The sequence below is a fragment of the Phoxinus phoxinus genome (genome assembly GCF_949152265.1).
Source record: "Phoxinus phoxinus genome assembly, chromosome: 16".
Classification (NCBI taxonomy): Eukaryota; Metazoa; Chordata; class Actinopteri; order Cypriniformes; family Leuciscidae; genus Phoxinus; species Phoxinus phoxinus.
In genome coordinates, this window is record NC_136891.1 from 12,861,318 (window position 1) to 12,877,583 (window position 16,266).

At 38.7% G+C, this 16,266-nt stretch overlaps 1 protein-coding gene and 1 long non-coding RNA gene across 9 annotated transcripts in view; both read right to left on the reverse strand.

The window, feature by feature from the left end:
* LOC306983499 (uncharacterized protein) overlaps positions 1-15,256 on the reverse strand; it is a 32,066-nt gene extending 16,810 nt beyond the window's left edge. The window contains exons 1-3 of one of the 8 annotated variants that reach the window (XM_079583961.1): positions 2,452-2,746; positions 1,719-1,941; positions 138-886 (exon numbers count right to left, since the gene is read on the reverse strand). In XM_079583961.1, the coding sequence (XP_079440087.1) occupies positions 138-419 (282 nt within the window). In that variant the 5' untranslated portion in view covers positions 420-886; positions 1,719-1,941; positions 2,452-2,746. Of the gene's footprint in view, positions 1-137; positions 887-1,718; positions 2,384-2,451; positions 2,998-7,880; positions 8,193-14,958 lie in introns of those variants that run through there. The other 7 variants (XM_079583962.1, XM_079583964.1, XM_079583960.1 and 4 more) reach the window with 7 other exon arrangements.
* LOC306983500 lies at positions 4,839-6,877 on the reverse strand. Its single transcript, XR_013794372.1, has 4 exons — positions 6,812-6,877; positions 5,832-6,435; positions 5,100-5,260; positions 4,839-4,987 (listed from the first exon to the last, which is right to left on the reverse strand). It is a non-coding gene; the product is annotated as an uncharacterized lncRNA (long non-coding RNA).
* Positions 15,257-16,266: the final 1,010 nt, after the last annotated feature.

The window sequence follows — 16,266 nt, forward strand, 5'->3', positions numbered from 1 at the left end:
ATTTGTTTTCGTTTTGAATCAGAAAATTTTAAGTCTATTTTGCCGCTATGTGAAAAAATCCAGCAAGACCCCAGAGGGTTAACTTTAGCCTAATAGGAAGGAACATAAATTGTGATTAAAAATATATGCTCACTCACAACAAGACGCCGCTGCGGTGGTGGAGTCCGTGCAGGAGGAACTGTGATTGGCACTGCGTTGCTTTTCAGCGCAAGCAGTGTGGAAAAGCCCATTTCCACCTCCATAGCGTTGGAGAAGCAATCCCGCGTGAAATGCAGGTTGCACACTCCAGCTCTAGGTGGGAACTCACGGTCTTCCAGGCCAAGTGCATGCAACCACTGGCGCCTGATGTGCAAGTCTGCCGGAAAGCTATGCAGTCCAGCAGAGCTGTTGCAACCAGCAACACTACACCTACGTCCCATCCTAACCACTGTACTAATACAGATAAAGCTAATGCTAAAACTTAAGCTATCCTAACTGATGCAATACCATATGCTACCAACTAACTACTTCTAACAACGAAATAATCTAAATAATTATATAAATGCTATGCTAACTAGATGCTAATATACGCTATTCTGACGGTTTTCAATACCAACTGGCTACAGTGGTTTTCATCTTATTCTTCTTCTGTGGATTTATTGGCGGGTCGCATACCAGCTTTTAAGGTGTATACCACCACCTCCTGTACTGGAGTGTAAAGAAATTTCAGTCTAGGCGTATATTATGAGATCTGTATTCTATTCTTAAGTTCACTATTCTTAATGAATTTTTCAATCGTCTTTATTATCTGGCCAGATCCTTGTTTTGTTTAATAAGCTGCAGATTGTAAATTCATTGCATCCTGTTCTGTAGTTCTCTTTGTAGTTCATTCCTTTCCTGTTTATACCTAGGACAAAATAACAACATGATCGATCAACTGTTTCCATCACTTGGCACATTTCACATAATCCTGTACAGTGTTTTCCTATTATGTTCAGTGTAGAATTACGTTTTGTATGGCCCATCCTTAGTCCTAATAAAAGTATCTGATCTTCTCTACTTAAGTTTTGTATCGTTTTACTTTGTCTTACCATGTTTTGTATATTATTATAAAAAATGTCTTCCGTTTTCACAGTTACTCCAATTTCCTTGCCATATCCGATTGCAAGCTTCTTTTATTATAGCTTTCCCTCCTTCCTACCTAAAGAAACTGTTATAGTATGAATGTTCTAACTCTTTAGCCATCTTATCAGATTTTTTATTTCCTGGTATATCAACATGTGCTGGTACCCAGACAAAATGTACTATTTCCAGCTAGACTTAATTTATTCAATACATTCAATATTGCAATTAAAATACATCTAACGGTTTGAAATGTTTGAAGACTGGTAAGTGATGCCACTGAATCTGAATAAATCACAACCTTATTTGACACTACAGTGGTTTTGAAGGAACAAGATGTTCTTATACCATATATTGTAGAATTAAAACAATTTATACACAAATGTCAAAAGATTTACTCGAATCAACGAACAGCACTAATAAAGCCCCAGTCTTACAGCTCATTAACTAAAAAAAGTTGTTTTAGGGTTTAGTTCATTCTAAACAGGTTGAACTCAACATGAGGTTATGCTAGAGGAGGCAGTTTGAACCGTACTCTATGCAGCTTCTCAGCATCTATCTTACAACTTAATAAAGACACAGATTCATGTAAGGAAGAGTAATAAAAGACAACTTACATGTGCACTTTGTTCTGCCTGTGCTTTGAAAATGGATGGGACGGCCGTATCCTTCAGACGTAGTACCGTCTTTCTGGGCACATATCGCATTTTTTCAACGTAGTCCTCCGGTGCAAAATGCTCTTCGCAAACACGACACTGGTTAATTTTGTCGAGCGGTGTTGAAGTACAGATATCCAGAGCAGCTAGCCATTGATTTCTCAGTTCCACATTCGATGGAATTCTGTGAAACATTACATTTGTGTATGTCCTTGGCTTGTTCTCACAACCTTTTGCTATGCATGTAATTACCATGTTTGCTGTAACTTCTCAAACTCGACACAATCCAAAAGCGAAGATACTCGGTGCAGGTCAAGCCGGTAACGTTATGTTGACGGAAGTGGGATTTCAGGTGTTGCGTGATTTCTGCGCTCAAGTAAGTTAGCAGCGCTTCACCCCAATACAGTCACAAGTCAATATCTGCATTGCTATTTGTACACTCGTTGTGAATACGCAGGCCACAATAAGTAATTCTTTTTATTTTTTGATCACTTTTACTCACGACATGCTATCCGGCAACAATAAAGGATTCCATGAATTATGCTAAGCTAAGCTAGCGGCAGCGCTGTCAGACTAAAGAGACAATGCAAGTTATGCACGGAGACAAAAATGCGTTTGCCCATCTAAATGTAGGGGAGGCGGTGAATAACCCCCATTTTTAAAAAAAATGGCGTGTTCCTTTTAAAATACTTACATTTTCCTCGTCTGCAGCTTTGCCTCGTTCAGTTGGTATCACCCCCTCGTTCAGGAACAACTTTGAAGCAAATCCTGCTTTATACTGTCCCAGGTTGCGAAAGCACTCCGGCTTGAAGTGATTCGCGCACACAAGCAGGTTTTTGCTGACTGTTTCTGGGGTATTCCCGCTGAAAATAAAATAAACCCAGAGCTCTCTTGTCTTCTCCGAGGCTGGGACTCTAAACAGTGTCCTGTGCTCGTCTGTGCAGCCAACGACAGAGCAGTTCGCATGCTTTGCTCGCACTTTTGCCATTGTTTAGACTGGCTACTCGCTTGCGAAACCAAATGGCGGCTCCGTGTGCGAAACGTGCAGATTAATATTATAATAAGATCCTCTTCCTACGCCAGTAATCGGTTTATTTTTTTTGACATGCTTGCAAGTTGCAGAGAAAGGTTGACCAAAAAAAGGTTTTCTGGGTTGCTAGATGGACCGGGGAGTGCGGGGACCCGATGGCACTTAAACACGGAAAATCCCATTCCCACCAAACCTCTCCAACCCTCAATAGCAGCACAACGCACAGGAAAATAATCAACTAACTAGAAACAGGTCAGTCAGTTACAAAGGAAACGAAATACAATCACTAGATAAGTTGACCAGTATAAAGTGTGGGGAATAATCATACGTTTGGTTAATAAATGTATAGCCTATATATTTGTATAAATGTGGAAAGTATATAATCTCTAAGAATACTTTCTATATTAGTATAAATGTTTTTGTTAAAAAAGTACATGTATAATTATAATGTCATTATATATTTGGTTAGCCTACTATACACACTATAAATACATATATTTGAAAATAATAAATTTTCCGCAAAAAAAGAAAAAAAAGAAAAAGATCAGTAGGCTACTACGTACGCGCCCCCTGAACCCTCATAATAAAGATGGACAGTGACACAGAAATGTGTAGTGGCAGCAGAAGCCTATGGGCTCTGTGGAGGGGGAGAAGGACTCTCCTCCTGAATCCCCACACACACACACATACCTCTGAAGGGATAGAAAAGTCCTCGGGACTCGGTACCGCATCACTCGCAAGACGCAACCTGCACTGGTGAACAATGCCGAAGTCCACCATTCTCCAGTTCTCGAAGCTCTCTCGACAAAAATGCTTGCTACACACACATAGTTTAGATGTGTCCGTGGTTGATGGCCAACCAACCGCCCGGAGCCAGAGTCTAGCCCTGGTAGCATCGCGGGGAAACATATGCAACGCACTGGAACTTTTGCACCACGAAAACAAACACTTGCGTCCCATGATTGCCCCTCTTGTCCATTACGCGTCGCGAGATCAGTTTGACATGTCTGTCATTGGAAAGATCCACGTGCTGTCATTACTAATTAAGAGACAATGTCTTCTCATAGGATAAGAATACTCAGTCTTATGAATAATTATGAGACACCGATGAGTCATCAAAGTACTGTCACTGGTCAGCGCGGACACGATGAAGATTTTAAACCCAGACGACGAAAATAGCGGAACAAATCTTAAAATGTAACCATTTTCGCCCTACTATTAAATCTAACAGATGTTAACATTGTCTTCAGTGGTGTTTAACACACACACACTTTTGGCCGGGCCTTTCACAGTGAAAACAGCTATTGAAGCCTAAAATAAAGTTTGTCTTAATTGAGTGAGAGTGAGGAATAAAGGGAAAGTGTGTGTGTGTGTGTGTGTGTCTTTCTGACATGCGTTTCCGAAGTATCTTCATCCCTGAGGGGCTCATTATTAAGACACCAGATTTAAAGCTTGATGCCTTCCCAGGACTTTTTCAGCTTTGTTCTGTAGAATCACAATGGTTATCATTATTATATTGTCGTGCCAATGTACTTACCCCTGAAAGAAAGTGTATCCCCGGTCGCGGGAGCGCGCACGCATTCAGCAGTGAAGGTGGGCCGTTTGTTTGACCAAGGTAAATTAAACTATAACACGTAAATTATTTAAGTTATCGTTTTACTATTGTTGTTTTTTCAATGAGGTTTAGCAAAGACAGCTATCACGTGGCACATCTATCAAAATAATTGCTTTTATTCTATAGGCTAACGATCGGACTAAATTTGCAATGAATTGACAATGTCTGTGAATACACAAAGCGAGTGTAGCTAACGTTACAGATGATGGCCTATCATCAAGTGTTTTATTTTGTGAATAATTCACATCATGTCTAATAACAGCAGTGAATATGGACAAGTTTATTGTTTCCTGACAAAAGTTATAGTGGGATACAGATTTTTTCAGACCGTATTTTCGACCAGACAAAATATGTATCCCCCCAAAAAAATCTACAGATGATGGCCTATCATCAAGTGTTTAATTTTGTGAATAATTAACATCATGTCTAATAACAGCAGTGAATATGGACAAGTTTATTGTTTCCTGACAAAAGTTATAGTGGGATACAGATTTTTTCAGACTGTTTTTAAACATGTTATAAAAAGTATCTCCTCTCCATAATGCACAGATGATGGCCTATCAACGTCTCGACTTCCTGTGGCGCCTGAAGAAAGCAAGGAAAGTTGGCAATTGTGCAATTATTTTATTAATCAATATATTGTAAGCCATTTTTCAAGCAAAATAAATAATTTTATTTAAGATAAGAAGACACAAACCTGGAAGGTGTAATGTAATACTAGGTGTATTGTACTGGTCCTCCAGAACAATAATGTACAGAAAACTAAGGAGTACAAGCAGTACACAGGAAGGCCTCCTCTGTTGGTGGGCCTTGAACGTACATATGGTGGAACTACCGCAAACAAATGTCACACTGAATCTGGAAAACAAATTATTTGGATTTTTGGGTAAGAGGCTGCAAATTTTCATTCTTGACTTCTTGTTGTGGCAAAAACAATATTTTACAAATCACAGCATTCCCAGGCAAAAGAGACGTCAAGATCCAAATTGTATTTAAAAGAAAAATATATTTTTATTCTTGCAAGAATAGTTCCCATTCTAGCCACACAGGCCAGCTAGACCAGATAGGTGCTTTACTGGTAGTTTTATTATTGTTCTCATCAAAGCATTCTCTAAACACCCACCCCAGAGGGCAGGGACTAAGGACCCCCATGGTTGCAGCAAACCCCTCCCTAGCCTAGGGTCTTTTCACCTCTGTCTTAGTGTCACACCCACAGCTGTATCAACGTTACAACATAAAGCTCAAAATACAGAGCACATGTCATTCAATTTTATCATTGAGAAAACAAAATAAGAAATAAAAGATTAAAATCACCACTACACTTGTGTAATTGATATATTTTTAGCATACAGTAATTCACGTGGAGATAAAATAATAATAAAGTGTTTGTTTATAACAAAACATATTTAATTTCTTAAGTTTGATTTACCCAACTCAGGTCTGTCTCAGGCCCTTCTGACCCACAGAAGTGACATATGTCAGTCAAGTCATCTTCGAAACAAAACAAATGCAGAGCATGCATCTATAATTCTTCATTTTTCACACTAATACTTTTTAGGTAAGTATGGAATAATTCTGATAGCTGCATAAGATGTTTTACAGCAATTATAAGGACAATTATTTGGATTCCCAAAACATCCCCTAAATTACTTTACCAGTCTCTAGGAGAAGAGTGACAGCGATTTGCAGCCTGTGTTTTATGATAGCCTCTTTCGTAGCAGGAAAATCTACAGTATCGTTTTTCAAAACTTCTTAACTGAAAAAGACATTTTATGATTACATTAAAAAAATCATGTTACAGAGACATAAATCTGCTGTCAGTGAATAACTTCATAATTTAAGGGTAACAGTCTTAACTGAACAATTCATATTAGCTTGAGCACTATCCGCTGTGGTCGGAGGCCCGACAATTCCCACGCCAGAAAGTGATGCAGCTGAATGAAACGCTCTCTATGTGGTGTGGTGGGGTGGGGGGGTACTTTCCTTGCTTTCTTCAGGCGCCACAGGAAGTCGAGACGTTGATAGGCCATCATCTGTGCATTATGGAGAGGAGATACTTTTTATAACATGTTTAAAAACAGTCTGAAAAAATCTGTATCCCACTATAACTTTTGTCAGGAAACAATAAACTTGTCCATATTCACTGCTGTTATTATACATGATGTGAATTATTCACAAAATAAAACACTTGATGATAGGCCATCATCTGTAACGTTAGCTACACTCGCTTTGTGTATTCACAGACATTGTCAATTCATTGCAAATTTTGTCCGATCGTTAGCCTATAGAATAAAAGCAATTATTTTGATAGATGTGCCACGTGATAGCTGTCTTTGCTAAACCTCATTGAAAAAAACAACAATAGTAAAACGATAACTTAAATAATTTACGTGTTATAGTTTAATTTACCTTGGTCAAACAAACGGCCCACCTTCACTGCTGAATGCGTGCGCGCTCCCGCGACCGGAGATACACCGGGATACACTTTCTTTCAGGGGTAAGTACATTGGCACGACACCTGTCCTCAGGTGCTGCTTCATAACTGACGAACGCTGATCAGATTAGACGTCCGTGCAATAACACAGCACACACAGTTAGATCAGTTCATTAAGACAGCACAGCTCCTAAAAGGCATGATGTACACTGTTTTCCCTTTAATCATTTAGCCTGACACTATCGTTTCTAAACATTTGCCATATTTTTCCAATCCTTTATGATTACTGGATAACGATTTTTAAAATCCTTTTATATAGATTGCACTGACAGATTTCTAGCCAATGAAAAAATTTAGAGTTGAATAAACATTTCCAGGACTTTATCAGATTTTGTGAATTTTGGAAACCCTGTTTCAATTAGCTTGTTATTTTTAGTGCTTTGCATTTCTGAAATTGGAACTTTTTTTGTCCAACTGTATTGTAAAATATACCAGTGTAAACGATGTAAAAGCATAAGTAAATAAGGCCTATAGTCAAGCATTCATTTTCTTTTACTATGATTTATTCAGGTACGACCAAAAATAACAGTCTCCAAGAATCATTCCAATAATAATCAGATTTCAAACTACTGCTAAATATTTGAAATGTTTGGCGATATTTTACAGTGTAGGAGTCATAACCTAATATTACCTTGGATACCCACGCTCTATTATAGTTTTGCAGGACCTTATAAAAAAAGAAAAGTGAAAAAATAAATAAACACTCTGACCCTTATTTCTGAATGCATTATTGGCTCGCGAGATCTGATGCGATATTTTGGCTGTCGTGGACGGTCATTTTAATAATGCAAATGAGCAAACAGTTTTAGGCACTGATGGACTCCTGTACCGTCACTACTGTAGTGTAAAACAAAGTGGAAAGATGTGGCTAGCATTCCTAGTCCATTCCCCGTGTTTACCTCGAAGCTAACGTTACATACAATAGCAGCATTAGCAGTTAGCTGCTGTTTGTTACACACAGTAGAGCAATAAAAACAGTCTTACCGTTTCAATTTCAGGCAAGTTCCTGATTGTTGGAATGGCACCTTTTTCCAAACGGAGCTTCGAGGCCAACTTCGCCTGATATTGCCCCAAATTTGTGAATGATTCCTGTGTAAAATGTTTAGCGCAGACACCTAACGTTAAGCCAGTTGAAAGGGTTGTTGGAACAGCGTCATTAAAAATGAATTTCATCCACTGGTCCCTGATAGTTTGGTCCGTTTTTGGTAGAGAAAACACATTGACATGTTGATTCTGGCAGTCAACCACAGAGCAACTCACGTGTGCACTACGTTTCTGCATCTTTCTCGACTGAATATGAGGGGCAGCAGGGCGGGCTTCCTGCAGCATAGGTCTGCGATGTCCATATATGGTATATCCTGCCCCGTCTTGACGTCAAGTCGGGGCAGAAATTTAAATCTCGTATTTGAGTGCGCGTGCACGTGCGCTGGTTTACGAACCCTGGGGTAAACAAACGCTTCACTTTTAAATATCGGCTTCCCGGCCAGTGTATAATCGTTAGGCAATCATCATAACATATATTGATTCTCGTGGAAAAGTGAAAATCACAGGTCATGACTCCTTTAACAAAATGTCACTATTAAAATGACAAAATGAACAATTTTGCAAACATTCCTTTTTGGTTGTATAGTTTATATCATAGTTGTTACTTTTGTGGTTGTTTTGTTTAGTACAGTGTATTGAATACGTAAGGAATAATTGACGACAGGCCGTTGAATTATTATAAAAATAATGCACACCCGAGGTGGTAATGCGGTCACGACGCGAAGCGGAGTGGCCGTTACACCTCGGGTGTGCATTATTTTTATAATAATTCAACGGCCTGGAGTCAATTATTCCGCTTATACTACAGTTACCACACCTCGAAATATTGTTCAGATGATGTATTTCAAGACGTTTGTAAAGTTTTTGTCATTAAAACGCTCTTGTATGTAGGACTAATTCCTTGCGCATCTAAACCCATGCTCCGTTGCTAATTCCAAAACGTCATTGTAGAGTTAGTAACGGGGGTTTGAGCCGCTGATAGCAGAGTAATGCTGGGCACACACTTAACCACTAGAAACATTCTCTGACTGTGAATGCAGCAGATGTTAAACACCGCTGTGAACACAGACTGAACGCGCTGAAAACGCGTGCATGATCAGTCATAAGTATCAAATTACATTCATAACCGGCCTTAGAGAGAAGCATGTGCGTCAATATTATTATTTATTTATTAATTCAATTCGTTTTAATTAATTCGTTCATTCTTTTTTTCTATTAGTGACAGTAGACTAGACTAATAAATGAAACACAAAGCCCTTTTAACAAGTAGGCTATAGGCCTATCAATTTTATTTATTTGTTATATTATCTTCAATAGGCTAATTACGAAAACCCGTGCAACAGGACTATCAATTTATTTAAATATTCAGTTTATTTTTTTATTGATTATGTATAGGACTGTATAGCCTACTTTATTTATTAAAATTAAACTGCATGTTTCCATTGATTGTGAAGTTAGACATTGAAAATTGCAGATCAAGCGCATGGGGCTGCAGTGTCTCTTGTTATGAATTGTATCCTCTTTTCCGTTATTACAGTTGACTACGCGCAGTGATATGGAACTGTAATGAGGTCAAGACCTGCCTGGAACTACTTTAGCCGTGCAGTTCCCTGAAAATAATTGCACACCTCAGAACGTTCGTCAACCAATCAGATTCAAGCATTCAACGGCCCTGTAGTATAATGAATGTTAACCTTCTCATGAAGCAGACTGAAATATCTCCGTAGTGGGGATGGTGTTGCGGGAATGAGTTGCCATGGAAACAGCGTTGGATAGGATCACAGCATAATTTAGCATGATGACAGCTCTTCAGCAAATATTTGTTTAGAGGTTGCAGACAGTGGAGAGTGTCTCATTAGATATCGAGAACGCTGATGTTACTCACACTGTTGGTTTGTTATCAAGTATAATCAACACCATGAGGCAGAGAAGAGCAGGAAACATGAGACGAAGTGATGGTAAAAATGAGTTTATTTGATAATCTTAGTTGCCTCTTTCTTGATGCTAAGTCAGACTTCATCTGACCAGCACTATATCAAGAAGTTTTTATAGCAAAGCAAAGGCAATGGAAAACAACTGCTCATGACATCATACTGTGACTTTAAAAATACTGAGATAAAAACATTTATTTATCTCTAAATGAAGACAACACAGCACACAAGATTAAACGGGAACAGAGAAACATGGAGAGTTACAGGTATATGGATATATAAATATATATAAAGTAGTCTAATATGAAAGAGATATTAGACGAAGCTGCACATAGGCCTACACTGTAAAAAAAATTATGTTAAAAAAAAGTTCAGTTGCTGCCTTTTACGTATAATCAAATTGGCTGCACAAGTCATTTAAACTTAAATTACATTAAACTGACTTACATTTTTTTGTTGAATCTCGTTTAACTAAAAACTCAAAGACAGCAGTGTGAGAATAAACTTTAAAAATATATAGTGTCGAGTCTCTCGGGAGTTTTGAAATACATCACCTACTGGTACAGTGCAGTTGAGGTCAAGTTTACATACACCTTGCAGAAATAAGAGGGATCACAAAAATTGCTTGAGTTACTTCCGAATCCAAACAAATGGATTATTATCCTGTATTTGCCTCCGCATAATGTTGAAGTTCCAGCCTCTACCAGCAGGGGCTAATGGGGCAGTGCAAACCAGCCAAACGCTCCAGTCTCTATTTCCCTCTGTCATCTTCTGTTCTGTCCTGTCTGATGTTTTTCATTCTAGATGTTTGACTGCATTAAAATAGTATCCCTTCTCTCCAGTGGATAAATATTTCAAGTAGTGTCATCTTAATGGCCCATCAAATAAATTCATGAAGACCAGCTAGTCCTCACAAGGTTAGGTTAAACTTAGCATCTGACAAATTTACAAAATATTCATGAAGTTGAAGTAGTAATTTGTTTAAAGGGGTCATATAATGCCATTTTTGTAAAAGTTAATGTGATTATTTAGGGTCTAAATGAAAAGTTTGTAATATACTTTAATTAAAATTTAAAATTCTCATTGTTATTATAAGAATACACAAATTTTACCTGGTCAAAAACAGCTCTGTTTTCAGCACGCCATTTAAAGGGTTCACCCAAAAATGAAAATTCTGTCAGTAATTACTCACCCTCATGTTGCCCCAACCCCGCGAGACTTTCGTTCATCTTCGGAACACAAATTAAGATATTTTTGATGAAATCTGAGAACTGTCTCACTCCTCCATAAGCTTCTTAAGGGACTAAAAAACTTGCCGGCCCAGAAAGTTAGTAAAGACATTGTTAAAGTCGGCATGAAATCAAAATTGACCCTATTTACTTTGTTAGCGGATATTACTAGTCTTGTGGTGAACAATTAATCCGTGCAAGTTAATACACGGAAAAAAATAGTTTGCCGAAGTTATCTTTAATCATAGTCTGAAAAGTTACTTCCGGGTCTGGAATGGTTCTTTTTCTGATGACATAGGCTTGACGGCTTGGGTTGGTCAATCGCTTAACCACTCCCCTCAAACCGTTACTCTGCTATGGGCGAGAGATGGAGAGGAGGAGCGCTAAAGTAAAACCCTGCCCTCTGTTCAATATTCCGTTTCACTCGGAAATGCGTCACAACACTTGAGAAAAGTAGTTTGCAACTTCCGGTTCACGCGGACTTTAAAATAGTCCAAGTGACTACAGCGGCTCAACCATATCAAGCGACGAGAATACTTTTTGTGCGCAAAAAAACAAACAAAACTAACGACTTTATTCCACTATTCATTATCTTCAGTGTGGGGCGGAGTGTGTGTTTACGTAGTAATAGCATATCTGCGTAGTGCGTCTGTGTTGCACGTCACCACGTAGGCTCACTATTGGCCGACGCTGGTCATACAGTATGTGTGATGCGTGTGACATGCAACACAGACGCGCTGTGCAGTTATGGGCCTACTACGAAACACACTCAGGCCCACAGATAATATAATGAAAAGTGGAATAAAGTCGTTAGGTTTGTTCGTTTTTTGCGCACAAATTATTCTCGTCACTTGATAAACATATGGTTGAGCCACTGTAGTCACTTGGACTATTTTAACGTTGTCTTTAATGACTTTATGGGCAGGCAAATTTCAATCCCTTAAGAAGCCTATGGAGGAGTGAGACAGCTCTCAGATTTCATCAAAAATATCTTAATTTGTGTTCCGAAGATGAACGGAGTTGAACAACATGAGGGAGAGTAATTACTGACAGTTTTTTTCATTTTTGGGTGAACTATCCCTCTAAGTGCATGTGTCTAAATGATAATGAGCTTTGCTCACCCCGCCCCTCTGTTCTGTGGTGCGTTTTGACACAACACACGTGGAGTGTTGGCTTGACAACACTTGAGGGTATATTTTGGAGAAAGAATGGTAGCGGGAGTCTCCGAGGACACATCTGTGCAAACGTACAGACACCGTTATAAACCATCTACAAAAGTAAGCTTAGTGTAGTGTTACCACGTTAACTTTAACACCTGCATACACAGTTTGTAATAACACAATAACCATAACGCGTTGTTCATTATAAACGTGGTATTATGAATTATACTGAGAACGTCGTATAGAAATTATGCCGTAATGTACCCTGAGTGTAAACCTTAGCCGCATTCATCGTGAAGCGTGCCAGCGATTTGCAAAGTTTAATATAAAGGCAGTGGTGTAGTCTACGTGATGCGCGCAGGTATACGCCGTATACCCACTAGGAAATGCCAAGTATTTCCGTATACCCACTAAAAAAGCGTGAGGATACGTAACAACTTCGTTTTGTGACAGAACTTTCACACTTTCATTCATAAATTCACCGCGTCTGTGTTTGCAGTGAACACAGATCAAATCGCGTGAATATTAAAAACTCAAAGAGACTGCAGTTGCTCAACGCGTCTCTGGGAATGAGCGCTCAATGTGTGCTCTACTACACACACACTGAAGCAAGCGCGTGCTTGTGTCAGCGCTTCACTGTAGCTATGAGGACATGATGTAGGCTACACATGTGCACTTCATCACAGAGCTGCTATGAGAGTCGATCACTTCATGAGAATTTCACCATTTGATTTGATAAAACTATCGCCATTCATTCGTATCATACACACACAGAAACTGTAATGTCTTTACGACAACCTGTCAAAATAAAAGTTCGGTATAAACTCAAAGAAATTATGAAAGAAATTGCACAGTAAAATGTACTGCAAAATAATAATAATGATGAAATCTATTAAAACTTATTTAAAAAAAGGAATAGCCTATCACACAAGTTTTCATACATGTTTTAATTTAAACAGTAAACTTGCCAAAACAATAACACAATTTTCTTTCAAAAGCACCATTTCTAAAAGTAAATTTGTATTTGTGCCTATAATGTTTTATTTTTATTTATTTTATTGTCAGCTATAAAACCTGTGCTTCAGGGACCATATTCATATAACATCTAAGGCTAAATGTAGAAAATCAGTCCAGTCTCCTCAGCTATAAATGTCATTGGCTGTTAAAGTTTTGTGTTGCTTATAATAAATTGACATGTTGATAACACAAGGGGCCCTATTGTAGCGCTCTGAAACGCAAGTGTCAAAGCGCAAGTAACTCTGTGGGCGGATCCCGGCGCTGTTGCTATTTTCCCGGCGGGATAAACGACTCTTGCGCCCGACGCAAATCTAAAATGTGTTGGTCTGAAGTCGCTTCATTATTCATAGGTGTGGTTTGGGCGTAACGTGAAATAAACCAATCAGAGCGTCCTCTCACATTCCCTTTAAGAGCCGGCGCGCTTGTTCCACGGTGGATTGCTATTATAACGGCGGATTGCTATTATAACGGCGGATCGCTATTATAACGGTGGATCGCTATTATAACGGCGGATCGTTATTATAACGGCGGATCGCTATTATAACGGCGGATTGCTATTATAACGGCGGATCGCTATTATAACGGCGGATCGCTATTATAACGGCGGATCGCTATTATAACGGCGGATTGCTATTATAACGGCGGATTGCTATTATAACGGCGGATTGCTATTATAACGGCGGATTGCTATTATAACTGCAGATCGCTATTATAACGGCAGATCGCTATTATAACGGCGGATCGCTATTATAACGGCGGATTGCTATTATAACGGCGGATCGCTATTATAACGGCGGATCGCTATTATAACGGCGGATCGCTATTATAACGGCGGATTGCTATTATAACGGCGGATTGCTATTATAACGGCGGATTGCTATTATAATGGCGGATCGCTATTATAACGGCGGATCGCTATTATAACGGCGGATCGCTATTATAACGGCGGATCGCTATTATAACGGCGGATTGCTATTATAACGGCGGATCGCTATTATAACGGCGGATTGCTATTATAACGGCGGATTGCTATTATAACGGCGGATTGCTATTATAACGGCGGATTGATATTATAACGGCGGATTGCTATTATAACGGCGGATTGATATTATAACGGCGGATTGATATTATAACGGCGGATTGCTATTATAACGGCGGATCGCTATTATAACGGCGGATCGCTATTATAACGGCGGATTGCTATTATAACGGCGGATCGCTATTATAACGGCGGATTGCTATTATAACGGCGGATTGCTATTATAACGGCGGGTTTGCCAGCGCACGCCAGGAGCGGTTCACAGCCGAGGAGACCGACGTTCTCGTCAGGGCCGTAAAACACAGAGAAGTGACATTGGGGATGATGGAGAAACACACAAATCAGCTTCGGTTAAACAGGCGTATAATTTGGGTAAATGTGTAATCTAGATAGATCTTTTTCACATCTTCACGGACACAACAATTATTTCCCTCGTGTGTTAATATTTTTCCTTGTAATAATGTATGATTTGCAAAAATGAAAACTGCTGCGTCTGTTTATAATTATTAGAGAATCAAAGTGGATGCGCGTTCACACGCTACATTATGGCCAAGCACGCGCCCTTACCATATCACTAACAGTATACTCACTACAAAAAACTAGACTACACCACTGTAAAGGTTAATTAAACTTTACACTCACTTCTTCTGCAGGTGCAGCAGGAACACGAATAGTTGGTACCGATTCTTTTTTCAGGAGCAGCTTCTTAGCAAAACCAGCTTTATACTGACCCGCGTTTATAAAGCAGTCTGGTGAGAAATGATTCGCGCAAACATGAAAGTATTGACGTTGATCGTGGGGAATATTCCCATTAAAAACAAAACTCAGCCACTGCGTCTTCAGCGTTTCGGATTTAGGAACATCAAAATGACTGCTGTGTTCGTTATTACACCCAAGAACGGAACACCACAATCGCTTAGACGCCATTCTGCTCCAGCGTATCAACAATGGCGGACTATGATGACAGACACAGACAGCTCGCTCAGGGCGGGTCTGTGTTGAATACAATCGTGGGAGGGGCGTCCGACCGAGTGACGTCACACGGTCATACAGCTCGATATGCGACAGGGGAAAACATTGCATTTTTTTATTGCATTTATTTATTGCAACTGTAACATTTCTAAAATACCTTTAACTCTTTCTAGTTTTCATAACAGGCTTTAATATGCTGGTCTTTAATATATAATTATAATTTTTCTCCTCATAGATATTTTATCTGGAACAACCAAAATATTAAATATAAAAATAAATCTCTTTTTTTAAATAATTGGTTTGATAAAAATATACTTTTAGTGAGTCAACTTTTAGATGATATGTCTTGCTCTCTTATGAACACTTTATGCAAAAATCTCTTTTTTTCCAGTCACCCCAAGAGAGTATGCCATTGTTTTTGGTGCAATTCCTGATAGTGTGAAACCTTTAGTCAAACCTGGCCCTAAAGGTCCTTTATGCGCTCCACCTTTTTTTGACAGCACTAATATATTTGTTGATCAATGTCCTCTAAGCAGCTTGCCAAACAAGAAAATTCGCTCAATTCTAAACAGAGATCAGATTTCTTTGCTTGCTTGTGTAAGCTTTTGGAATAACAAATTTGATGATATAGTATGGGAAGATTTCTGGTTTCTTTAGCAGAATTTTGTTTAAACTAATAAAGTGGTTGAAGTCTCTGTTAAAATTATTCACAATTGCTACCCAGTTAATTATACATTTGCTAAATTTAATAATAGTATTTCCCCTTTGTGCTCATTCTGTCATCAGTTTGATGAGACAAATTCATTTATTTTGGGAATGTATGTATTGTAAAAAAAATTGGCTTGACTTTTCAAACTTTGTTAAAAGATATCCATCTTTAAACTTCTATATAAGCCAGAAAATTTTGTTTTTTGGTGACTCTCTGAAATTAGACCCTTATCATTTTAAATTTATTCTTAACTTGCTACTTTTTCTTGC